This window comes from Melospiza georgiana, chromosome 9, assembly GCF_028018845.1.
Source record: "Melospiza georgiana isolate bMelGeo1 chromosome 9, bMelGeo1.pri, whole genome shotgun sequence".
NCBI classification, from domain to species: Eukaryota; Metazoa; Chordata; class Aves; order Passeriformes; family Passerellidae; genus Melospiza; species Melospiza georgiana.
This window is the reverse complement of record NC_080438.1, coordinates 17,149,475-17,176,384: the sequence shown is the minus strand read 5'-3', so window position 1 is coordinate 17,176,384 and position 26,910 is coordinate 17,149,475. Positions and strand designations below refer to the sequence as shown.

General features: G+C 38.0%; 1 protein-coding gene across 1 annotated transcript in view; it reads left to right on the top strand.

Annotated features, from left to right (window-relative positions):
* HS2ST1 (heparan sulfate 2-O-sulfotransferase 1) overlaps positions 1-26,910 on the top strand; it is a 78,200-nt gene that overhangs the window by 35,620 nt on the left and 15,670 nt on the right. Inside the window, exon 2 of the mRNA XM_058029873.1 lies at positions 21,740-21,978. Coding sequence (XP_057885856.1) covers positions 21,740-21,978 — 239 coding nt within the window. The remainder of the gene's footprint in view (positions 1-21,739; positions 21,979-26,910) is intronic.

The window sequence follows — 26,910 nt, the reverse complement described above, 5'->3', positions numbered from 1 at the left end:
CAGCTACTTTATTAAATTACAACTGATGAAGAGCAATAAACATCACATGGTGCCAGACCTTGCAGAGCTTGCACATCTCATGGGGCCCTCAGAAAAATACATCAAAGTGCATGAATTTGCTATGTGTACAGTCACACCTGTGTATTTGAGGTAGTCTGCTACTCCGTTTTCCACATGGAAACCATGTTGGTGGAATTAAAATATGAGGATGGATTCTCACATGGTTGAGATAAGTGGATAATGTCTAATTGCAGCGTAGGATGGCATCTCTGATATCTTGGGCATTTCTCTTAGAGAAGATGTCTAGGTAAGGTAAGTGTAATAATTGCAATTTAAAATTTTGTTGAATGAATTTGTGCTTAGTGGAGTACCCTTCATGAACAGATATGCAGCAGTCTTTGTGTATCTCTATACCGGTACTGGCAGCATGGTCCCATGCTGATATACTCAAAATCAGCTATTACTTTTTTTCTCAAGGGGCCAAATTATAGCAGTTAAGTTTAACTAAACACAATTCTCTTAAACTGTAATTAGTTTGGAAAGTGCCATTTCTTGTCAGACCTGATACTGCAGGGAGTGGATACTTGCTCACCTGGTTTTTTACCCCCAACTATATAATTTTGTGTAATTTGATACACACCAGAGAAATGAGTAGGGAAAGGTAAACTTTTAACTGCTGATTCTTATTTTCTTGATAGTTGTATGTCTATTGTCATTCTCAAAGGACGCTGGTGATTAAACAGATTTTGATAGGTATTGTACTTAATGCAATAATGTAATTGAATTATCTACCCAGAGTAGATAATTCATTGCTATCTTGACCTTCTGCCATATGCAAGATTCAAACTTAACACAGGTTTAGTGCAGCTACCTCAGTGTCAGGTGCCCAAACAGGTAATTTAAGGCATATTAGACAACTGCATTAGTATCAGAGTAGGGCATAAGGTGATGCTGCAGCAAAATAAATCCTATCTAGCCATTTGACAAAACATTCTGGTGAAGAAATAGAAAATAAAATGTGTATGTTCTGGTGTGCAGCTGAAGTCTTTCTTCTGAGAAACAAACTTGAGTAAGATTTCAGGACACCCTTCTTGAAATATCAGCTGCTCTTTTGTGTCAGTGAGGGCTACAGAGAACTGTATTACTGATACTATGATTGAGGTCTGAGGCAAGGATTTTTGCAGTCTGGCTTTAAATTCTGACTGGGGGCTGTGTGTGTGCATGCATGGGCAAGTGGCTTCTTTGTTCTATGCTTCCTTGTTTATAAAATGGAAAAATTAGTTTTCCTATCTCAAGAGAGTTTAGGAGTTTAAATCCCCAAATTCTGGAGGCATGCAGGTCTCATGGTAGATGTGGTCATTGTGGTCACTCCAGAAATTTCAAAGATACAAGAAAGCACCATCATGGACTAAAACAATGTAGATGGTCACATTACAATTGTTATATTAAGGACCAGTGTATACTAGTTAGAGACTTTTCAGAAATATTTCCTTCTTTTTCTTTACTTTTAAAAATCTTTCATACTTCCTTTTAGGAGTGCTCCAGCTTAGAATCCAAAAGCTGTAGGTAAATGCAATGACACTTTCTTGGTATCAGCAATGTTACTCTTTCTCACTAGTTCTATGAAAAAGTCTCTGTTCAATAGTACAAGCACTCTTCTTGCTAGGAGTTCAGGCTTTGAGAACAATATTCATTTAGTAAATAGTTGCACTAATTTCTCAGTTTGGTAAGTAAAGTGTGGTGTAATTCACAGAAGTGAAAGAGAAGAAACAAGACCAGATTCCAGGGCATTTAAAGCAGCTCTCTTGCAACATTCCAGCCCTTTGTGGTATTCCAAAAGGGGAAAAAAGAATCTCTGTAGACTTGGAAAGATGTTTTTAGTAACACAGTTGGGTGCCACAACATAAGGAAGATGTTGTTAGAAAGAGGCCAGAGGAAGACTATGAAGATGGTGAAAGGCTCATCAAGCCTTTTGAGCTATCAGAAACTCAGATTTGTTTTGCAGAGAGTAAAGTTCTAACCAAGTACATTCCCTCTGATTATTCCCCCAGTTGTGGAGTCTGGGAGGTAGCTGGAGGAAGGAGAAGGGAAGGAACCACTGCTTTATGTTGGCCAAACATGAAAACTTGGTGCCATCCTCATGGAGCTGCTTTAAAAAGTATTTGTGTAGATTCCTTTGATGTGGTAAATGGCTCCTCTGATCACATCTGTGAAGATTTTTACAAGAACCGACTTCAAACAAGAACCTATACTTATTTTTCTGTTACTTTGAAATACCTGTTCTGCAACTGGCATTCTCTTCTTTTAATGCTTATTTAAAGCTATGAAAAAGCACATTGTCTATTTAATCTTTATAAGCATATTCACTAATTTTGATTTCTGTTTCCAGTGCAGATTAAACATTGGATAAACTCTAGCAGTAGTAGTTGTACTCTTCATTGCGTCAAAATGTAAATATGCAGGAGTTTTTATTAGAATGCTTTACAAACTTTTGACTAAGTTAATAGTCGTAGTAGGGAACAGCCAAAAAGTTCTATCTTATCAAGTATGCTGTTTCACAAAATACAAATCAGGCCATCACTAGTCATGAAACTTTACATAGCAGTGTATTAAAGTTACACATTTAAAAACACTCAAAATGTGAGTGTTCCCATCATTTCATCCTGCATTAAGCTTCAGATCTGTGTGTATTTATTGTCATAGAAATTTGTGTTAATGTAGTGCCTGACTCCTAATGAATAATTTGCAAAAGAGGTGGACTGACAGTTTCTCAGCATATTGTGTTTGCATCTTAATGAACATTTTCTGCTTGGTCATGATAAAAATAGGAATACATTTACATAATGTTAATCAAGTACTTGTTCTTAACATTTGGAAAAGGGCAGGTCTTAAATTTAATTTTTACTGTGTGCACGTCTAACACAAATTTAACAACTAGTTTAAATACAAGCTGCTGTCATGGTGAAAACTGATGTTAACTATCTCTACTACAAGTTCTATATTAAATGTTCTTTTACAATGTTTTATAGATTGATATTTTATAACTCATTCCTATTGCTAGCTCTCTAGACATAGATCTTATCTGAACTTTCCCTAATCTTCCTCAACTTTTTAATTCAGAGGATCACTTTCCATTTTTAGCTGTTCATGGAGTCATAATTCTATTCTGCTGGTTTGGTACCACTTTTTCTTTGGAACCAAAAAGTAACAGTGCTTATAAAGATCATTGAAGTTTTTTGACTTGCATCCTAAAGGAAGCAGGTCTTTTTGTTTGTTTTGTTTTGTTTCCTCTCTTTGTTGTTAAAACATTGACTAGAAACCTAGTCAGCTTAAAGCTGAAGAGAAAGAGAGAAATACACATAGAGGTAGAAATAGTTATTTTTAGACAAGGTGATGCCAGATCTTATTTGTTTGCTGCTTCTGTTCTTTGTAATGGAACTTTGTATTAAAATTTATGGAAGGAGGCCTAAGAAAATAATTTGTGACACTCTGAATTAAAAAGAAAATACCAGTCATGGACAACCTGTATGGGCTATGTAATTTTCATGGGTTTTTTCCATTGTTTTTTTTTTTTTTTTACGGTGGGTTTGGTTTTTTTTGTTTTGGTTGGGTTTTTCCTCTTTGATTCCAAGAGTGTTGTGTATTTCTTGGTTTTATTAATTGACTGCCCAAAAGTTTGCATTCACCTTTCTGGAATCAGGAGGAGATCATGTGGTAAGAGAAATGTGTATTGGCTCCCATGAAATGTTTTGGCCACAGGATGATGTGGCAGAGCACAGGGAAGTAGAATGGAAAAGTGAGAAAGATGAGACCATAGGAAAATGAGGTAAGACAGAAAAAAGCCCCCAAAGGATCACTTTCCTGTTTCTGTGGCAGTGTCCTTTATCCCTTTGCACTGACCGTGCCCATAATGGCACTGCTGGGCCTGCTGTGAAACTCAGTGCCATTCCTGTGGGCTCAGTTAGTGCAGTACTCAGTTAACTCTCCCAGTTCAATTGTCATCAAATTCATATGCAGACTCCGTGAAAAAATTCTGTCCCTGAACTTGGTTCACACAGGTAGAAACCAGTTTTTTTAGATAAGCCATCTGTTATTAGTGTTAAAACACAGACGATTGGATTGCACCCTTAATTCTGCAGTAACCTTGGAAAATTCATTTTCTTTTGGATAAATAGTATGTCTGTGTGTACAGCCTGTAGGACAACAACAGGGGAAAAAAGGAATTGATACCGGTAATAGCAAAATAATGATAACTTGCTTTCACTTTGTAATATTAATCTATATATAGTGACTTTATTCCTGTGAATTGTTTGATTAAAGCACATGAATTTACTGAGAAAATTTTTCGTTCAACTGCCTTTATGCAAAACAAGTAGTGATCTGACTTGTGCCATCCTAGCCTTTTCTTCTCGATGACTATGACATTTCCACAGCATCAGAGAATTTAAACAAAATGCCTTTCTCCTAGAATTTCTAACACTTCTTTCCAGACGAAGCAAAAATAGTAAGAGGATCAAACTGAGAATCAGTCTTTGTCCCTAGAAGGTGAAATCTGCTATATTTCAATATGGCCTTGAAAATGTGCATCAGTCCTTGGTTTCCTTCAGTTCTTTGCTGTGTCTCCATTGAAAACTGTCACCTGTTTGTGATTTACCATACTGGCTTAAACCACTGATGGAGATGGGTTTGTGACAGGAGGCGAAGATGGGAGCTGGGGCTGAGGAGGAGCAGACACATGGCCCATTCCTCATTCCTGTTAAGAAGGTACTTCCCAGGCTCTGCTGTGTGCCTGCCTGAGCTCTTCTGTAAAGTAATTGAGAGGCCAAAGGAGTTGACACACATTGCGCTGGCATCTGGAATTTTAGGAAAGCTAAACAAAAGCAGGAGATATCTGTTATCACCTCTACCATAAATACTTTGAAGGAAGCACTCTGGTGGTAAAGCACAAGTTTAATGGCCAGCTTCATAAAGATTATTACTGGGTTTGATTTTACAGAGAGTTTTACTGGTGTACAAAGTGTACATATTAGCTGAAGTTATATAATGAGAATGTGATGGTGTGCTTTGTTTTGAGAAGGATCAGCAATGTTTTAATTGTCCAGATCCTTTCTGAAAGGACACGAATTCACTGTTAGGAACCTTTGCATTCATTCAGCATTGCAAGCTGATTTATAACAGTTGTTCCAAAATACATATTGACAGTGGGCTCTCCTTGTGAGAGACAGAAGAGTGATTGTTTTCACTTTGAAATCAGAATTCTAGTGTCTTGAACATGTTCTTTCAGATATATACGAGCATATTTAATTTTTTTTACTGACAAATTTTTTCCACTCTAAGTTCTGATTTCAATGCTATAAGATATTCTGCTGGGTCTCTGCACTTCAAGGATGGAGAAATTGATCCCTTAGTGGAAGTTTCATTTGCATAAGTATGCTATATCTCTGTTGCATAATTATAGACCACCACTACGAGCAGCAGATTATTACATGTCTGGAACTTAAAAAAATATTTTAATTTGACATTTTTGTATTTTTTGTCAGTCAAGGGTTGGTTTCATTTTACAGAATAGTTGAATAGGGAAATGATGATTGAAGTAGAAGCTGTTTCAAGCGCCTAATCTGTATATTAGTCATCTGCATGTTGCTATATCAATGTTTTATTCTGTAAAAGAGTTTTTCATTCTCTTTTTTATTTTTTTCTGTAGCAAAATATAGGTATAAAAATGCATATGACTAACTTGGATTGAGAGATAAATCTTTAAAAATACACCATAGAGCACAAAACAAACACAACTGAAACAAACCCAAATAGTTTCATTTGCCACAGCCTAGTGATTATCTAGACTTTGACATATATGAGAGCTTAAGAAGAAATACTTCCAAGTGATTTCTGTTTGTCTAGTGTTGACAGCTTTTTAAGGGTGAAAGTGAGGTTTTTTTCAGGAACTGTATATGGATTACCAGAGGTAAGTACCAGAGGTAAGTTGTGGTTCTAGAGAAGAGGGCTGGAGTTTCTAGTGCTGTTTAATTCCTTACCACCGCCCTGTGGTGTCTGCAGGAGGCAGCTGGAAGTGCAAAGGTCGGGCTCGAGGGAGGGCTGTACCAGCACTGGGTCAGCCTGGTGGACCAAGCCCCTCTCCACAGCTGGTGCCTCCTTCTCCTGCTCCTCTGAGCTGCAGGTTTGTGGTTTGGTGCTGAAAGGCAGCGCTGGTGAGCCCAAGATGTGGCTCTCAGCAGGGGAAGAGAGAGGCCAGCACGGAGCCCAGCGGATCCACGAGAGGCCCGAGCTGCAGCTGCTGGAGCCACAGCTGGAACACCAAATGTTCCAGTCCTGCTCCACAAAGTCAGGCTGGGAGAGGCCTCAGCTGATTGTTCAAAGCCCTGTCCGGTCCCACCAGGTTCTGCCTTGTCCCTGTTTTCCCACTGGTCTGGGGGAAGCTAAACCTTTGTTTTCCCATATACCACAGGGCCAGTCACCATCTTGCCTTTGGGAAACCACACTGGGTGCTGTCTTCAGGAAGCTTTTTTGGTTGTTCTGTGGTCAATCCCCTTTTGGGGTAAAACACTCTTTTTTACACTTTTATTAATATTGTTGTGATTTTATTGTTATTGTGATTTTTCAGTAAGTTGTGATTGCATCTTATAATCTCTCCCAGTGTTTCCTTCACTATCAGAAGGCAGGGGATGGCTTGAAGGGGTTTAATTTTCCTGCTGGGTTTTAAAGCAGAATAAACTTTAACAAAGTTGAGGTAGCAAATTTTGGCTAAGGGATAGAATTTGTAAAATGTAAATTAGAAAAAACTCTTAACTGAAATAAAAAAATATTTTTTGTTAATTTTCTATAGGTGTGATCGATCTGGGGGAGCTGTCTTTCAACTGCTATTGGCTTAATTTGGAGACTGTTTCTGCATGAATTGATAAATGTGGATTTTCTTAGATCAGAATAATAGTGTTTCTATTCCTAAGTATTTGGCTTTATTCCTGTTACTTTATTTGTAGCTGTTAATGGAAACTAGGCAACAGCAGCTTGTATGTGGGCATCTTAACATTTGGGTGTGTTTAAGACAGAGGAGTGGGAGCTTCAGAGGGTTTAGGAAGTACTGGGGAGATTTGACACTGGAAACTGAACAGCTGCAGGCTTGGTGCTTGAAATGACACCAGTGAGAGGCGACAAGGTGTGTTTGAGAAGACACTGATAGCTGTGAACAGAACTCAAGTGGGGCTGTCATAGCTGGAAACTACAACTGTTAACTTCATTATGAAGTACTTGGCATAATCATGTACTGATCAGCAGGTTTTGGTGTTGATGGCAGGGAGTTACTTTGGTGGGGTTTTTTTATTTGGGAATTGTTTTAGGGTGTACTAGAATTGAGTACTAGGTCCTTTTTCCTCTACAAGAAGTGCTCTGTTTTCCCAGTGGCAGAGCTTTGAGAAGAAAGGAATTGGATGATATATTCTACCCCTTCAGTTCACAGGTCTGCAATCAAAAAACTTGTTTACTGTTGTTTGTGGCTGCCAGCACAAATACCAAGTATATTGGAAGATCCTCTGGTTCCTCACTTGGATGTATTGCTGCATCCTAGTAAACCTTCTCTGAGCAGACCAGCGGTCCTGTATTCTTGGTTCCTATTCAGTCTCTAATAAATGGACAAAGAAATAGCTTGAGTAATTTTATAATAATAGGTATGTTCTGTAGAGCAGAAGTTTGTGCTTGGAGGGAATTTAGGGGGAGCTGAAGTGATGTCCCCAGTGTTCTCAGCCTGTTCACAAGCCTTTTGTATGTCATGTTATATTACGTCTGAGCTGGAAGATACTAAAACAAAATCCATTAGGACAAGACCTAACATTATCTCAACTGCCTTACATAAAAAAAGATAGATGAAGACTCTCATTCTTCTGATAGAGAAAGCCACATGTCCATTCCCCTCAAGTTCCTGCGGCTTTATAAACAAATATTTGTTTATTCTTTGATAAAGCAGCTATAGAAAAAAGGCTGAGGCAGTAGATTGCATAAGCCTAATGGTTGGAAGATGGGATCCTCAGGCTGCTCACTGCTGTCTGGCCTCAGAGTGTTCCCAGTCAAGTCTATTAAAAGCTACCTAAAAAAAAACTTTTAAAAGCTTTTGAAACTGCGGGATTTTTTGTTTGTTTGTTTGGAAGAAGAACTACTTCTTTACCTCCAGTGCATCTGGGTAACTATGAAGAGTGCCTGGTGTTCTTTCATTGTAGTATATAGGGGTATATTTTTCTACTCCTTAAGATGGTTTCCCACCTTTTTTAGTGGTTTTTTTTGTGGCTATTTTTATTTTAACTTCACTTGCTAGAGCTGTGGTTATGTCTTAATGGTGGTATTCAGTAAACCTTCAGATTCCTTCTCTTCAGTTTGGGTTAACAGACAAGTTCTTACTCAGCTGCATAATGTAAAATAAAAGGAGAACATTGTTAATTATGAATGACTAGGCTTATTAGCTATGTTCAGACAAATATTGCAGAATTCTGGTGCCCTTCCCAAGGGTAAGTTTGAGATAGCTGTGAGCTGCCAGGTTTACTTTGTGTAGACTATTCCCAGCTCTCAGTAAATAATAACACAGACTTTTTGAACTTTTATGCAACTGTTGAATGTGAATTTATATACATATAAGAGATTCTGGATGCAGTGTTGGCTCTTTAGTGGAGTGTGGAATAACACAACATGTTCTAATTGATAGTCAACTTACACATTATTTTTCCTTTCCAATTAGTTTCCTTCCTCCCCACGTTTAATGCAGTTTGACCTCACGAATTCACCAAATGAAATGGGGAATTAGGTATGTTGTCTTGGTTGTGCCTGAAGCCCTAACTGTTGTTAGCCCAGAGTAATTAATAGTAAGGCCCTCCATTGAAATCATTTTGGAGATCATCAGTGGTCTTGAAGGTTGGTTTGTCTCTAAGACTGTTGAAACAGAAGGAAGTCTGTTTCCTTTTCTTGTATTGTGTTTGTGCAGAAAGAAAATGAAATTAACGAAGCAGAATGTGTAGAATAATAATATTACAAGCTTTCATTGGTAAATCCATGAAGAAAATAGCAAACTCAGTCTACGTGCAGACTAAAAATTTACACTGCTATTGACTTACCTGCAGAAGGAAACATTCATGTGGTACTTAATGTATTCTGATGTTTTGTGAAATAATATTTTGGAGATTTTTTTAGTTTACAGGTGGCTGAAGTTATCAATTTTATCAGTTGTGAAATACAGCTCCCATGACCCAGATGACAGCTGTACCTTTTCTCCCAAAGTCCCCATTCATCTTGGGTGGCATGTTCAGCAACAGATGATCTCTGTATTGTGTTTTAATAGCATTAATATTTACTTTTCTTTTTAAATCCTGGCAGTGAAGCAGAAGGTTCTGATTAAGTGTAATCCAAAACAATACTGTATTTCTAGATAGTCATATTGATTGCAACAGCTGACATTACTTTGCCTTTAAATGAAGGGAGCAGTTTATTTTCATAGTAGTTTGGTGTTCCATACATAAATCTTTGCAACTTGAGTTTCTTTCATATCTGAATTATATAAACAATGTGTTTGCTAATCTAGCCAAGACAGTTCATTACAGCTTATAATGGGAAAGTTTAATACATTTTTGGCCTGTGATACAATAATCAGTTCTGACAAACCTGTGAAGCTCTGAAGCGCTTCAATGGCTTCGACTGATTTTCAGCCATTAGTAAGAATTCAAACCTGAGAAGTCCTAATTTTTAACTGTGACTGAAATGTGTGCTCTTTTATAGGTAGTTTATTGGTTTTGATCCTGTGTTGTGTGCCTAAGGATAAAAACATAGGCATAAATAAGATTATCTGATTTGTAAGGAACATGAAAAGATACGGATTAAAATAGGTTGCTGTTTCATAGACATTACATGGATGCCTCTGTTTTTTTCAGTGATTTGATGTTGGCTAATGGAAAATGTTAAGCATATTTCCTTCTTTTCTTTTTATATAAGTTTTCTGACAGGAAATCTGTAGCTAAATATCAGTTTATGATTTCCATCTGTTCATGTATAATAGTGTCTTATAATGCAGTCCAGATTGCTGCCCAATGGAAATGTCCTATAGCAGGAGATAGGCTTTCAAGTGATTGTTGTACATACTAATTATTTTTGTAAATTAGTACTTCATATAATTTTGAAGATACAGAACTCATTTTAAAGACAGCTTTCTTGATGCAAAAATATCCACTAATTAGCAAAGATAGTGCCTCATATTTCTAATGACAGTATTTTTTTAAAAGGTTTGCATAGTTGTACTACTATGGTAAAATAAGAAAATAAAATACATCCTTAGATTCAGGTAGGCAACAGAAAGAGGAAAATTGTTTAAATGTTTTTAGTTGCAAATCTCTTTGATCTCTGCAGTGTGTTTCTCAGCTAGTGACAACTAGATTAGGGAGCATTTATTGTAACAGATACAGCTTTAATTCTGAGAACTCAGGTAGTTTAGACTAACTAATAAAACTGTTAAAACTCTAGCTTTTGAAAGATGCGTGCCAGCATATGTTTTACAGTGAAGATTTCCACCTTCTCAGCTGGGAGGAAGGACTTGGTAATGGGACCCACGTGTTCCTGCATGGTGAGAAAACAAGACAGTGAATAAAAAAACCTTCCGTGTGTTGTTCATGCTCTTCATCACATTGGTCTTGATTTTTGCACAACTGACTGTAAGTCATTGCAGGGGAGTTGGACTAGATGACCTTTCAAGTCCCCTTCCAACCCAAATTATTTTGTGATAAATGGTGAATTGTTGTTGCTTTTAAACTTTGCAATCAAGTAACCTTGAAATACCTGTACTGCCTGAGAGTTTCCTGCTTTCACATGTAATGACAATCTGAATAATAAAGTTAACATGATGAATCATTTTAATATTTTTCAGTTTAGGACTAATTTAGGGACAGCTGTATTGTGTGTTAAATGAGCCAGGATGCTGTCTGTGACTTCCAGATTGGGCTGGAAGTTCTTCTGAGCAGCAGAATGGTGCTCAGCCTAGTGAGGTTTTAGCTTTGTAATAGCCTAAATAATTATTATCAAGAGCTCTCACTTCTTGAAAAAAGTGTGTTTCATGTCCGTGGTGAATTTCCTTTCACCAAGACAGTTTGCTGCAGTTGTTTTAGTGGCGTGAATGTGAATTTCTATGGGTTTTTGCAGCTCAGTTGTTATCAATTCAGAGCTGTTTACAATGGGTAAGCTGATTTCCTGTGGTTTGCCTCGTGTGGCTGTGTGCTTTGCACAGGGTGACCCTTCACAGGGAGCTGGGGGTATTCCATCTCAAGTTCAGAAGCTGGAACAGTCACGTTCGTAGTCATGCGGGAGTGGGTCTCTATCATTTTGGAAAATGAAAGCTAATGGCTTCAGCTGCTTTTTTGATGAATATACTGGGTGAGTTTGTATCTGGGCTGAAAGCAGGGATTGTTCTCAGTGCTTGTCTGCACAGCAGATGTGCAGAGACAGCCAGTCTGGGTCCCGGCTCGGCCCGCGCCGCGGAGCCTGTGTCAGTGACCGGCGCGGGCCCCGCGCAGCCCCCGCTGCTGCCAGGAGATTCTCTGGCTCTGTGGCACACTCAGCTTCCCTCCTGGGGAGGAGCAGCGAGAAACTCCTCTGCTTCCCAGGTGCTGAGAGACAGGATTTAAAAACAAACCTCACAATACCTAAACCGACTCTTTTTTCCCCCTCTGAGCAGCTGGAAGGCGCAAGAGCAGAACAGAGCTGTGGCAGCTCTGTGCTTTTTCGTTCGACGGAAAATGTTCTATTTTGAAATAAAACTTACTCTGTCCAATTGTAAACAGTTTTTAGAAGTCAATATATTACAGAAATTGTACCTCAGAGAATAACAGGTTAAAATAGTTCATGGTGCGTACAAAATTACTGAAGTTCCCAGATACTTTTTAAGTACCACGTGTAAAGTCAAGTGAAATTTCTGCCACCTGTTGTAGTTGCAGTCTTATGGCATTGACTACAGAGAGGGGCCTTCTCCACAGCCTCTGGAATAAATGGCTGCTACTTTAACCAAATTACCATTGGGATAATATGTTCACATTTGGGAGCACAGAGGGGAGGCCACTTGGACAGAATAAACTCTTTAAATTTGATATAGTTTTGCTGAAAAAACCACTATGCATTTGTGCTGTGGTTCACCCTGGATCTTGCTTAAGATTTCTCTTCTCAGTTGGTCATAGGCTAGTAATGTACAGAGATGTGAAGTCCTGATCTACAACAATTTATATACAGAATTTCCCTTTGATGAAAAGTGACCCATTTTCTCATTGATAGTGTGATGTATGAAACGTTGTGAGAATTTTTACCCTGAGTCAATTTTAACCCTGCATATTGATGTCGGCCCAAGATATCCTTGCCTTCCTGAGAAGAAGATAAGTTGGTATGAACTAGGTGTCAGAAGAGGTGTGAAAATATTTTGAGGTGGCTGTTTGGAAACTAAGTTACTTTAATCTGGGAATGTGGAAGTAATAAGATTTCAGAAATTATTTTAATATGCACTAGGGAAGTTAGTGTTTACAACTTACATACAGCCATAGTGTTTCTGCCTTTTTAAAGATAAACTGTGAGTTGTAACAGAAGATAAAAATGATGAAGTAGATATAGAACAGTAACTGAGGAGTTGAAGGATGAGAGTATGCACATTTTCAGTGTTCACTCATCATGGAGCTTCCTTTGCACCACGTCATACTATAGAGGACTATTGCCTCTTGACTTTCCCTCCATCTTTTCTGCCCAAGCTTGTGTATGAATTGTTCCTACCATAATATGATGTCACATGGATAGTTCCCTCTTTAACCACTGCAATTAAATTTGCTGAGTATCAGGAGTCAAAGTTCAATTTATTTTATTTCCATTTATTTATTTTAAAAATTTATTTTATTTTATTCTTTATCTAACAATGTTGCCGGAGAGTCTATATCATGACAAAGAAGTCCTTTTCAAGTTTCCCTCTGCTCACTCAGTCTGAAGAGTGAGTTCACTATGTAACATGTATCTGGAAGGTGATGTGTCATCAGAGTTCACCAGTGGTATTCTTTGCTTTGAAGTATCTCAGATAAATAATGCATTTCTTATAAAAAACTGTATCAATCAGTATATCCTCTCACAGAAGTTTATAGTAGTGCTTTTGTAGGCCCTGCCCCTAGTAATGGCTTGGATTAAAATAGCTTCCTGATTTAAAATTCTGAAGTAGTAACTTTGATTTCATATAGTAGAAGGGAAGACTAGTGTGTTTTTTCATACATGCTTTATTAGAATTACCAACAAATATTTATATACATCTTTACATGGTTGCAGCTTGTTAACATAAAAATGAACTTGTGAACCTTACTATTCATATATGCAAAAGTAGTAATTGAGGCTTATGGAATTTGAGGGTGGAGACTTAATGCAACAGCAAGGGAAATTTAAATAGTATATACAGAAACCATTGATGGTCACTGGAGACTTAAACCAAAAGCACCTCAGGAGAATTTGGGTTCATTAATGGATATGTGAAGAACACAGAGGAAATGTTTTAGATTAATTTGGTAGTTTTCATACTGGCATAGAAAGAAGTGTTATGACTGTACAGCTTCTCTGGGGAAAGCTGACTTCAGACCAGTAGCTGCACCTCTGCTGAGGGCACAGACTTCTCGAAGTCACAGTGTCTTTGGGAGCTCGGGCAGTGACGTTTCCACAAACCATTGCTTTAAAATAGAGTTTTAGCATTGCTATTCATAGCTGTGCTGACTGTGTAATATTTCTTTAAAACCAAATTAAAGCATCATCAGTGCCTTGGTATTGACAGTTCAGAACACTTCCGCTCTCAATGGCAGCAAAAGCATTATTGCCTTCTAGAGCTCTGCAGGCTTCAGCCTTATTAGAAATGGGTTAATGCTAGATTTTAGCCTATTGACTATTGTTGGAAGCAGATTACTTTGCTTGTATAAAATAAAATCTGACCACTGAAAGTCTTAATGTCTGCAAAAGATAATCTGACCAAATATGTGGGTGTTCCTAGTGTTTGGTTTGGAGTGCTTTGGTTTTTTCTCAGGACCAGTCAACTCTGCATACTGTGCAATTCTGACTGCTAACAAAGCAGTATGTAAAGCTAAATACACTTTCCCATCATAAAATGAGTATTTTAATGAATTTGAAACATCAAAAGAGAATCTTAATTCCTCTTTTTCTCTGGACTTATTGGGGGAATTCTTTTTGTCCTTTATTTCAGTGGCATTGCCTTACCCAGCATAATATTTGGCAGTTCTGACTTTTAGTAAGTTCAGTGATGGTATGTCTTCTGATAATGAATAATTGTGCTGTATTGTGGTTAGGAAGCATTGGTAGAGATTGATGAATACAAATCTGCTGTATCCCTCACTGTGTGGGACCAAAATACCGAGCAGGGGGCTGGAATTGTTTTTAGCGTTTTGTAACAGGTACCTGAGATGCAGTTGAAGGAATGGTTTGCCCTTTTCTTCTGGACAAATTTTCATCAAATAGTCCTTGTTCAAAAAAAAAAGATCTGGGAGAAGATCAGAATATTTCTCATGCGTGTAGGAAAAGAATTCCTTTTAATTAAAAAGCTTAATCCAATCTAAATCAGGATTAACACCAAGAGGCTTTCAATGAGCCAGCTGGCTCTCCTGCCAGAGGGAAGTTTTTTGTACAAAGCCACCTTACTGTACACATCACTAGCCTGGACTATTTCTGTTTTACCAAGCACAAGGAGCTCCATATCACACTGACATGAAATGACGTCAAGCTCTTGCTTGTATAATTGTGATTTTACTAATCAATGTCTGCTACAAAGAGATTTATATTTGTGATGTTGATATGCAGGTATTTGAAATATGATTGCCACTGTTCCTTAGCATGGAGAAGATGATTCTGGAAGGTTTGCATTAGCTGCTAGTTGTGTCACAAATGTTCTATAATGCGTGGTTTCAAACTGGTATTGAGGATTTCATGTGGGCACCTCTCATGACAGTCCAGCTGAACCTCAGGGTGCACCAGGGGGTGTGTGGTGAGAGGAGTTTGTAATGGTCCCTCTGTGCACTCCGTGGGTGCACAGGGCCTCTGCTCCTTTCAGTCCTGTGAGAGTCAAAGGGGAAGGGCTCCCTTACAGCAGGTGATTATTTTATTCATAAAGGAACAAGGTTGATACTGCCTGTATTTCTATTCATTGTTCTGCTGAGAATAGCTTGGACTAAAGTGAGGAGGAGAAGGATACAGCAAAAAGAGTTTTCCAGAGATAATTAAAACGTTTTAATTTTGTGTTTGTTGTAGTTCTAGCATTTAATTAAAAATAGGGGGGCTTTTGTACTTTCATTTACTTAAAATGGCTTTGATGTTCCTGAAATGTAATTTTTAAGTGGTCTATATGTTGTTAGAGCTTATCTTTATTCATGCTTTATCTTTTTGATCTTGCAGATGAGGTCTTTAGGCTGCAAACCTTAGACTGGAAAACAAGATAAAGCAATATATTTAATCTATGTTGATATTTTAGCTACGTGAAGTAGAAAATATCTTGATTAACAATTCACATTTTTGAGGGAAAAATAAAACTTACTTCTGATTTATGTACAAAGCACCCAGGGTATAGAATTAAACTGAAGATCTTAAGCTAAGACCAAGATAAATAGTTTCTATAAAGAAAACAAAAAATATAATCAAGAGCTTATCTAATCAGTATTTTTAAAATGTAATTAAAATTAATTCTGTAATGACTTAACAACCGTGGGGCTCATGCAGCACGCAGGCTCATTTCTGTTTTTTATAACTTCTTTCAAAACTTCTGTTTTACACAAGCTCCAATAACAACATTAAGGTTAGAAATCGTGTTTATCACTGTAAATGCTTAATCTATACATAGCCAGTGTCAGTTTAGCAAATATCACGCTCTATCTGTTGGTGCTACACAGAGTTCTTGTAGGGTTATTCTTGGTACTCCAACTTGCTCAGATTCCTAGTAAAATGTTTAGCTCTTCTACCTTAAGCACGTCAGCTGCCGTTCTGATCAGAAGGCAGTGCTGTTTGCTGTCTTCCTTTTTTGGCTGTTAGAGCAGATGGCAATAGCTTGTTTTCCAGATTAGGTTAGTTTAGCCAAGATGTGTGAAGACAAGCAGGGGTATAAGTGCAATATGTTGCAAATAACAGTATGTCTTAGCAATTAGTTTTATTAAACCTGATGTGACTTACTAGAATACAGCATTGTTCTTACATATAGGCCTTTGAATGATTTAACAGATAGTTTAGTGATTCTTTTTGCTTTTTTGCTAGTCAATACCCTTTTTAAAAAGTAAGTGATTGTATGGCGGCAGACAGCTCATGTATATAAATAACAAATATATGTAGGTAAGCACCAGTCTCCAGGCTGCCTTACTAAATAGAGTCAGACACTCTATATTGATCTTGCTTTTTTTCACTATTTGAATTGGATTTTTCTTGAAGGAGTGACATGCATATTTGTATAGTGGAATGCTTGTGACAACTGCGTGTGTGTAAGAAACAGTTCCATTAACTTCTCTTGCTGACACTGGAGACCTGCATTAAGATATTAAGGCACTGTAAATAAAGCAAACTCCACTTTTATATACTCAGCTGGTGTTTATTATTTAGAGAACAAATCCCTGGTTTGCAACTGATTTTTCTTTGCTCTTATCATAGTCACAGTGCTTCGTAACAGATTACTGACAGTTTGGGTGTTCTGAAAAGTCACAAAGCTTTTCCTTGTGTGATTACATCCTTCTCTTTACAGCTGTTTACTTGTCCCAAGGAAACAAGAAATTGCAAGTGACTAGGAGAAAACAAAAATGAATGGTGACTGTTGTGTTTGTTCTCATGATAATTCATCAACTTGAAGTCAACACTCGGGTCAAGCAAAGCAGTTCAATCTGAAGTTGGAAAGCTTATGGAGCTGCTTGACATATGCTTATTTTCAAATATACCACATCATGGTGCATAAACATTTTGCTTCCATAGATCTTTACCTAACTTTACAGTTAGCATTATGTGCAGTATTCAGGAGTCATGGAAGTGGTGCTGTAGTTAGAGCTGAAGATGTGTTTTAAGTATGCACATTCTGTTTTAAAGCATTTACAAACTTTTGAAATTTTCATGTTTGATGGAATTAAGTCTTTTATTTTTTTCTCTTTTATTGGATGCTGTTTTATCAAAATATTTGCTATAAGTAAATATATTATTTCTGAGAATAACCATGCTTGCTGGGATACCTAAACTTTGTGTGTATGTGGTGGGTGTGGAAAATGATTCCCAACATCACCTTCGCTAAGATTTATGATTCTGTTTTAAGCTGTTGTTTAGTTCTCATTCTTGGGCAGAGGAGAATGGAGTCCATAGTGAGTAGGTTTGCAGTCCTGCTTGGGTTCAGTGTTTAGGCCAGTCATGCATTTAACAAAGCTTTTGGGCATGGAGACAGCTTGAGAGCTGCTTGCCTAACTGGCCTGGGAGCAAGGTGGGAAGCAAGCTGACACACCAAGTCAACTGGCTCCCCTGGTGCTGCCAGCTCCAGGAAGGCTGTTTGTTGGTTTAATGTGGTGTCCAGCAATGTAAATATACAGCAACAGTTTGCTCAGGGGCAGTGCTGTCCAGGCCAGCTGTCCAGTTCCTTCACTTCAAGCCAGTGTGGCTGAAGTTTGAATCCACATCTTTTTCTTCTGTTGGGCACCACTCGAAGGCAGCTGAGCTAAAATTTATTTTAACACTTGAGTCTTTCCTTGTCTGGGTGGGCACTTTCACAATGAAGCATGGCAGGCACATAAGTCAGATTGAAGAGAGAGCCTAAATAATATCTGTAGATACATACAGAAGGAAAATAGATGTAGAGGACAAAGAACATAGTTTGGGAAAGTAGAGCCGCATGCTCTGAATTATTTTTTCAATTACTTTAACTTGATTTTGACAGCCAGCAAGGCTCTAAATGTGTCTTTCATCAAGAGTGGTAAGTGCTAAGTTAGAGGGTAAAGAAGAATTTCTGATTTTGATGGATTTCTTTGTTCAGAAATCCCAGGAGATTCTTATGCTTCTGTGAAAAATGTGAGGAATTTGAAATGTTTGGTTTTGTTAATCTTTAAGTTGTTAGAATCCATGACACACTATTTTCTTTGGGAAGATTTTGTATGCAGTTATGCAGTTAATTCTTGGATTTGAAGTCAATGCTAATAAGCTTGTTTAACCAAAGACATTTATCTGTTTGAATGTGCAAGGAATGTAGACTAATAACTGCTTACGATCCCAGTCATTTGTTTCTATAATTATTTAAATATTGTTCATTTGGGTGATTTGTTTCTGTAATTATGTAAATATGGTTCAGCTGGGTTTTCAAATATTTTTAGAAGTATGTATGGGTCTACTGCATTTTCACAGGTGATTTTATTAGTTGGGATCCTTGGCCTGTCCATTTCTCTCCCAAGTATTTCTTGTTAGTAACGTTTGAGCTTGTTGAGAAACTGCTTTGACTTGAAAGGGCAGTAACCTTGAAATGATGGCGTATGGATGAAATGTTGCTATTAGTGCTTCTGCTGAAGGAGAAGACATAACTTGCCCATTATGTGTTATTTTCTGGTAGCATCTGACTGGCATACCAATTTGTTGCTAGCCATGATATTTTGTGGTTTATTGCTACAAGAGGATGGCTCAAGAAATGTAAGTCACGCCAAGAGGCTGAGTTACAGAAATAGGATGAAGGCAGATTTAGAAGAACATGTAGACAAATGGGTGAGAAAACAAACTTGTTCTCCTGTTTACAAAGCAGCTACTTCAGCCAACTAAGGATTTTCTGCAAGTAATTCATCTGCTGGTAAATAATCAGTTCAGCAACTGTTATTACACTGATCATATTGGTGCTGCCTGTGTGCAAACTGTCCTTGCAGTTGATGAAAGTTTGTGTGCAGGACAGCTGCAGATGACAGAACAGAGTTTATCCCAAGGGTGTAGCAATTATATTGTGTATTACAATTGGGGAAATTCAACAAGCAATAATAAAACAGTGTGAAACAGACTATTTTATGCCTTAAAATTATCCTGTATTATAGTTTTATGAAAACCTGCCTTGTACTCAAAGGTATCACTTACTTAAATGCCATATATCTTTTAAAATGGGTGTAGTTATATAATGTGAAATTTAGAGTGTATGATCTTAACCCTATTTAAGCATTTGGCTCTTAATAATTTTGTATAAGTATTTTTCCTACAACACGAGGTTTAAATAGAATGCAGTGAAAGCAATAAGACTTTGGGACATTTTGTCCACTGAATCTCTGAGAGGAAAGAAATCACCCATCCTTATTTTTAGAATTTTTAAAAATTGTTTTCAGTGAAACCAGTCCAACCTTATGTAGATAGGTTCTTGTAATCAAAGTTATATTTGCAGGGCTGTCATCTAAGGAGATGTTTTGGTAAACATGATATATATTTAGTAAATACACCTCCCTATCTTCCACATGTCAAATATCTTTAAGGCATTGCATTTTCTGCCATATTTCTAAACACATATTGTTCATTTTTCAGCCATTAGAGGGCTGCTTCTTCTAAGATTATTTAAATTTTATAGAAGAGCAAATGAAGTAATTAATCAAATGCCCATTAACTCCTCAAATTCTCTAACTTCTGATTACATGGGTATCCCAAAGACTATTCTCAGTTGCAGCTTACCATTACTGGACCTCTTCCCTTCTCCAAATAAATTAAATAACCTCATAAATAGAAAAAAATCAATATGCATCATGCATCACTTTAAGAGTTAAACAGCCTTTTCAGTAAGTAGCAGAAGAGTTTCCTGACTTCACAGGAAGAACTGCCAACTGTTTGTGATTGGGAAACAAATGTGCACTTTTACAAAATTTGCAATTTTCATTACTGTATTACTTGTAGACTAGAATGAAACAGGCCCTCAGAGTGGCTGACCAGGTTAGACACTTCCAGGTGCTTCCTCTTGCACTTCAGCAGTTTATATCCTTCACTTCAGATTTTGTTTTTTAAGTATTACAATTATTTCAAAAAGGTGATTTCAGTGCTTCATCTTAAAGATCAGTTCTTGTTTCAGCTTGAAATGTAAAGCCTCCTTTTTTTTCATAATTGGATTGTCTGTATACATCAGGCTTGTGAAGGTTCTGCTCCTTACCTGAGTTCTTGCTTTCCCTCTTGCAATGGAAAGCTGAAGGTGATTGGATGCAATAGCCTTTCTGCTAATTGCATCCAATCATGCAGTTTTATATCTTATGCATGGTCTTTAAAGTGCCCTTATCACACTAATTCTTGAATCATCAAGGTTTAAAATACCTCATTAGAGAATGCTTCTCATAAATCCTCTTGCAAATCATGTCTCTTTCTCACAAATGTTTCCCTCTTCCATGGAAGTATTATCAGCCCTGGGGTTCTGTGCAGATATGATTAAATCTGGCTTAGATCTCCTACTCTAGTGTAGAAAATACCAACCAAATGTGTTTCATTTCAGCCTCTCTAGGTGGTATTCACTATCCGTGTAGCCTTGGGCAGCCACATAGTTAACTGTGTTCCCTACTGAATGCTTCCTCTAATCTGTTACTGGCAGGAAGGGGAGACTTGCCAGCCCCATTCTTCTGTAGCCATCTTCAGAGAGATGAAACCTGAGTCTGTTGCCTCATCTCTTTCCAAAATAGGACGTCTGCCAGCATTGATGGGAGAGGTAGCAAATGAGAAAGGAAGGAGCAAAAACTGTGACTGATATAGTGGGGAGCAACAGATGTCATGTGGAAAATTGAGATACACTCAATAAGCATTTCCTACAAACATTTTCCTACTGATGTAACTTAGTTATGGGGTGTGAGATATGAGCATATGAGAGAGTGAGTGAGTTTAAGCTTTGAAGCATTTCAGACAGATGGAATTTTGTGGTTTAAGACAATTTACGTGGAATTACAGGGTAGGCTATTCACAGCTTGATGATTCTGCTTTGGAAGTGATTTTATGTTCTAATTAAAGAGATTTGGTGAAAGAGAATAGAAGAAACTGCCTAAAGAATCAAGGGAAGTAAAGGTCAAGAGCTGCTGCTGCTATTAAAAGTGTGTCATCTGTAAAAAGCTATACCCTGTAAAAGAAAATAATACAGAGAATTACAGGTTACTCTTGTGATATCAACTTCAGCTTACACTATTGATAAATGCAGATTTCTTTGAATACATTATTAAAGGCAGTATCACCACACATGAGTGAGAAAAAGTGTTTTCACATCTGTATTACAAATTGTATTAAAGTGCATACTTGTCTAGAACAGAAAAAACCTGAGTCTGTTACCTGTTTTGTAAGCACTTCTTGTTTCTATTCTTGTCAAACTTCAAATTAATAAAATCTTCTTCCATTATAATTTTTAACTAGGGGTATTTTAGAAATCATGTGGCATATTTCAGGAATGTCACCATTTTCATAGCGCATTATAGACTTTCCTTTCGAGATGGTGGCTCTAAAGATAATGACATCAGTGTGAGTCACAGAGTATGCTCTGTGTTCCCTAAGCATATTGTTTTCTAGGCTTTGTGTTCTGTGTTGGACTGTCTTTCCTTCATTTTTATTGATGAAGTTTTGTTCAGATATGTCAGAAATACATACTACAGCTAGTGTTTCCTTTATTGCTCAGGAGTTGCTGCTTTTCACCAGATTGTGTTCTAAGGTTTGAACTTCAGAATTGGTGAGACTTACATTGAAATTTTATGTTTTTCTTCCTTAACAGAAAGGGCTATTGCAAGGCATGAAGTCAGAGAAATAGAGCAACGTCACACAGTCGATGGTCCCCGACAAGATGTGACACTGGATGAGGAAGATGATGTGGTGATTATTTACAACAGAGTACCCAAGACTGCCAGCACATCCTTCACAAATATTGCCTATGATCTCTGTGCTAAGAACAAATACCATGTTCTACATATCAATACAACCAAAAATAACCCTGTTATGTCTCTGCAAGATCAGGTAAGCTGCTGAATTTGGGATGTCTTTATGAAACCAAGGAAGAACACAGGAAAAAAATTTTGCTCTTGTAAACTTGGGTGTTCTGATGTACTTAACTTCTTTGTCACATGTTCCAATATAAATGAAATCTAATGTTTTCATATTTTCTTTGTAGAGAATATTATTTCTTAATAGGTTGAGGCTTTTGCTTGGCTACTGGAGGTGGTAAGTGTCTGTTTATTGGACAAAAACAAAGCTAAAAGGGGCATGACTGGGGTAGAAATGACCTTTGTTGTTAGAACTGTTTTGGCTGTGTAATACAACTTGCCTGTCATCTCCATCTGCAGTGAATGCAGTCTTAGGCAATTTGCTCTCTGAATAGTGCAGGCACTGTGCCATGCTGTCAGGGCTAGACTTGTGTCTTTAGTACTGGGGCTGGTCAGGTCTCACAGGTGATAAAAAGCACACAGAAAAGTGCTTGTAAATAGCTTGCTCTGCAAAGGACAGGTCACTTAGCATCCATTAAAATCTTCACTAAAATCACTGTAGTACCGGACTAGAAATGACCATGGCTACTGCATTTTAAAAAGATGAGGGTTCAGTGCCATGTTTTTTATTAGGCTGGGGTGAGGAAGTAGGTTTATTGGTTTATTTTCATTAATATTTCCTTGGCCATCATGAGTGCACTTGCAGAGAATCCAGGTTAGAGATCTGAAACATCACTGTCATCATCCCTGCCTGTAGAACAAATGTTTCTGAGCTCTCTGCTGCTGGTTGTATGCTGATCACTGAAGTTGATATGCAGCAGAGGCAGGAGCTGCTCTGCATTGCAGCATGTCAGCTCTGAGCTGTCCAGCTCCTCTGAGTGCATGTCTGCAGGCTGAAGCAGCTCAGCACAGCTGGACTGGGCCAGGGGAAGCAGATGCTGAAGGCCCTCCAGTTCTGTATGTTGGAGGAGGGTTTAGGTAGGGATCTCTGTGCAGAGGAAATAATGGATTTTGGTGATACTGGAATCTGTTTTCTGATAGCGGAGTTATGTTACTGTGGAGTATTTCCTCCTGTAAAATTTTTTCCTACATATGAAAGTGGTACTGTCATACACGATTACTCTGATTATGAAGTCTGGTAGTCACCACTAAAGTCCTGTCCACTGCAAAGAACAAGTACTAAAGACCTGTGCACTAAGAGCTGGATGATTTTTCAAAAGATTTAATAAACCTATTAATTATTAATTTAAAATCATGCTCAAGTCAGGTATACCTAGTACTGCACTTCCCACCAAATTCTGTTTCTTTCAAGGTGTCTTTTGAAATGGAAGTCTGTCCTGGAGGATAGGAGAGCTAGTCATTGAATAGGTATAAATTAAACACAGGCTACCTTAAATTTCTACATCTGTTTGAACTTAATTCAAATAAAATTTGTTCTTTGCTGGCTTAGTTTTATAAAATAGAAACTCTTCATCTTCCCTCTTGTAATAATCTATTGAAAAATGAAAATCTGTCTGTGCTGAGCATATACACTACTGTCAGTCCTACCTTCATTTGATACTATGCTCTTGTCCAAGGTGGTAAATAATGTAGTTTAATTAGACACTTGATACTGTTTTTTGATGGCCATTAACTGGAAGATGCTGGCAATGAAGAACTTCATATATTGCATAGTTGTTCAAAGATGCAGAAATAATTATTCACCTTCAATACACGGAGATAAGACCTTGCCATTGCAAGTCATGCTGCATAATTCAAGAGATGGAAGGGGTGCTGAGTGGTAGCTCATGGTGTTTACTCTGTGTGGGCTTAGATTAGCATGGCATATTCATATGCCACCTTCACCAGTATAGCTCATTTGGGTGCATTAGGTGTATATGTGCCAGTAGTAAAATACATAAACATATCATAGAGACAAAATTGTTCTGTTAGTGATATTGTTTGTTTAAGCAAATCTGCCTAGGTAAGGTGAAGATTGCTTCAGGCCTGGCAGAAATTTGTAAATTCGTGAGTGTTCTTTTGTGCAGTTTTTCTCCTGTACCTCTTCCAAACTACTGTAATTCTGTAACAGATTCTAGGTTCTCAGCCCATATGTGAAACCTTTACTTCTTGAATGCAGTATGAAACAAATGATATTTAAAATCCACTCCAAATATAGCCTCTATCTGATTTGAGATAAACTGATAAGAGTTCCTAACACTCATTTTAGTTTTCAGGTGGAACTTGTCCCAGGAGCCTTCCTTTCTTTTGCAGCACCTCTGGCAGCAGGATCCTGGGAGCTGCCCCTCTTTCCCCAGGCCAGGCTTTTTCTTTGCAGCAAGCTGAGTGCTGTGTTGCTCATGTTGCAATTCTGACCTGTGTGCTTTTCTTAACTAAATCAGAGTAATTGTTTGGTTGAGTTTTACTTGCTGCTTGCATGTTTCAGCAGTGACACTTTGTCCATACAAGAATGCCTGTGTCACATCAGGATGGCATACCAGTCACACAAACTTTATTGCTTTTGTTACATGGTGAAGTTGTCATTGAAAGCACTTAAAATTAAATTACTGTTCTGCATTACAGCATGTGTTCTTGATATATTATTTAAAAAGTGGGTGTGAGAACATTTTCTGTACTGTTATGAATGCTACAATTATCCAGTGTTTCAGTCCCTCAGCTTGCTGGCTTCTGTTTCTTGGGTTTTTTCTCCTTCAGTTTCTCTCTCAATTTTTCTCTAAAGAGCACCATGACCATATATTATCTTGCTTCCAAGTGCATTCTAAAACAGTTGGTCTCTCAGAGGCCAGCACAGTCATAGTGGCTTTTAGTAGTACTTATTTCCTCTGCAAGTGCAGGTTTCAGTGGCTGTCAGAAGTGGAACAAGTGAAAAGCCTGCAGCAACTCTGCAAGAAATGGAAGTACTGATATGTGCTTGTGGACATTTAAGAATTTTTCTTTTGGAGTTAGATAGTCTACTGAGTACAAATGCTGCATGTGTGCCAATGGTACTTTTCCTTCTGAGAAAGAAAGAAAAGTACAAGGCAGGTACCTTCAAGGCAGGTATCCTGGCTGTACCATGGCTGAACTGGTGAACTCCATCTTTTCACCATCTCACAGAACTGATTCTCAGCTGTCCTTTTCCTTGAGCTTACTTGTGGTTGTTCATGGCATGCAGCCAAAGGTGTGCTGCTTGACTGTTCCAGCATTCCAGACCTGTGGTTCAGAGCTAGATCACACATGCTCACACACACTCAGACTCATTCTTGCACACTAGCACACACACACTTGTGCACACCCAGGCACTCTCACACTGAGACACAAACACAGTCACATGCACATACATCAGATACACTCAGACACACAATTAGACACACACACTCTTGCACACATGTGCACACATGCATGTGTGTGCCTGTGTGAGTGTGTGTGTGGCTGTGAGTGTGTCTGTGTGTGCATGAATTCATGTGGGAGTGTGCAGTCAGACTCTAGGGAAGAGGCACTGATGGCTGCAGTTACTGGAGAGAGATCAGAACTTAGAGCATCACTTTCATTGCACACATGGCTTTTTCTCAGACCAGCTATGCTGGTTGGGTTTTTCCTTCTTTTGGCTCACTGGGACTTGTTTTAAATTCCTGCTGTCCTAGAAACTGAATGTGTTTAACTTACCTGTCAGGACATCTTATGCCCCTGGAGTACCTTTGATCGGGCTTTTTAATTCAGTGAACCTCAGCTGATTTCCCACTTACTGAAGGCTGTGAAGCAACTTTGTAGCTGATTATATAAAAGCACCCTGAAACAGCTTCACAGGAATTCCATTCACGTCCATCTGAACTTTTAAAGTCGCCTCAAATTTTATTCAATTGGGCTCTGATGGAGAAGCTTGCTCTGTCTCTTGAAAGCTACAGTATCTGCTAAGCCCTGAAAAGAAAAGTAAAATTGATCATATTTAACAGTATGAAGCGGTGAGCAATATTCATCTCTGACCTAAAACGTGTGAATCCAGACTCATTAGGCTATCCATGACCTGGAACAATTCTGGCTTTTGGAATGCTGCAAATTATGAGAGGAAAAAAAAAATCTCTTGCCTGCAGTCTAGTTATAGGTGTTAAAAACTATAGTTTTCAGGGGCTCAGCATGTTGCAGGTCCATCCTAAGACCGATGTAAATGTCACAGGTGTGTTATAAAACCTTCCTAGCCTTCTCTTAGCTTGGTTGGTGTTAGAGGCCTGAAACATCTACATTTTGATGCCAGATGGCTGGCATGGGGATCTAAAACAAAAAACTTATGATTTTGTACTTAACATTACCTTATGTCTAGTCCAAGTCTATTAGGAACTGAAATTAGAAATCATCCCAGATGATACAAGATTTCAAAAGGCTCATTCATGGAAACATAAATGTACACTTTAGTATGTGGGCTGCACTGCACAGCCTAAATAGCATAACTGGTTTACTTGGAGAGTTGTATCAATCAATCATGACATTTGGGGTTTGTGGGTGAGGGAAGGAAAGATGATTGATATTGTGTATTTAGGAAATATCTTTGCCAGGTAAAGAAGTATTTATAGCTGAGGCTCTCCACTGAAAATATCTTGTCATTAATTTTGGAAAGATACAGTGAATGGAATTGTGGTTTATTTCAGTTTATTTACTGAAGGTAAAGGTAGTTCAACTGGGTTCAAAGTCCCATACTAACAGTTTGTGCTATGGACAAAACCAGACAGAAAGCCAATGCAGTTTATAAAACACCGTTGTGTAACACTGTGCAGTGCTTTTCAGCTAGATTTGCTGCCATTTTAATGTGCAATATATGCTTTAAATTTTGTAATGCCACTGACTGTGAAACTTGTATACTAAAAAATTCGTGTTACCTGTTATTAAAAATTAGTATAAATTTCTGTTATCTGAGCGTCCAAGAGCCAGTGTTTAAAGAAATAAGGTTACCAATCTCTTAAATCATAGACCATGAGTTTTGCACAATTGAAGA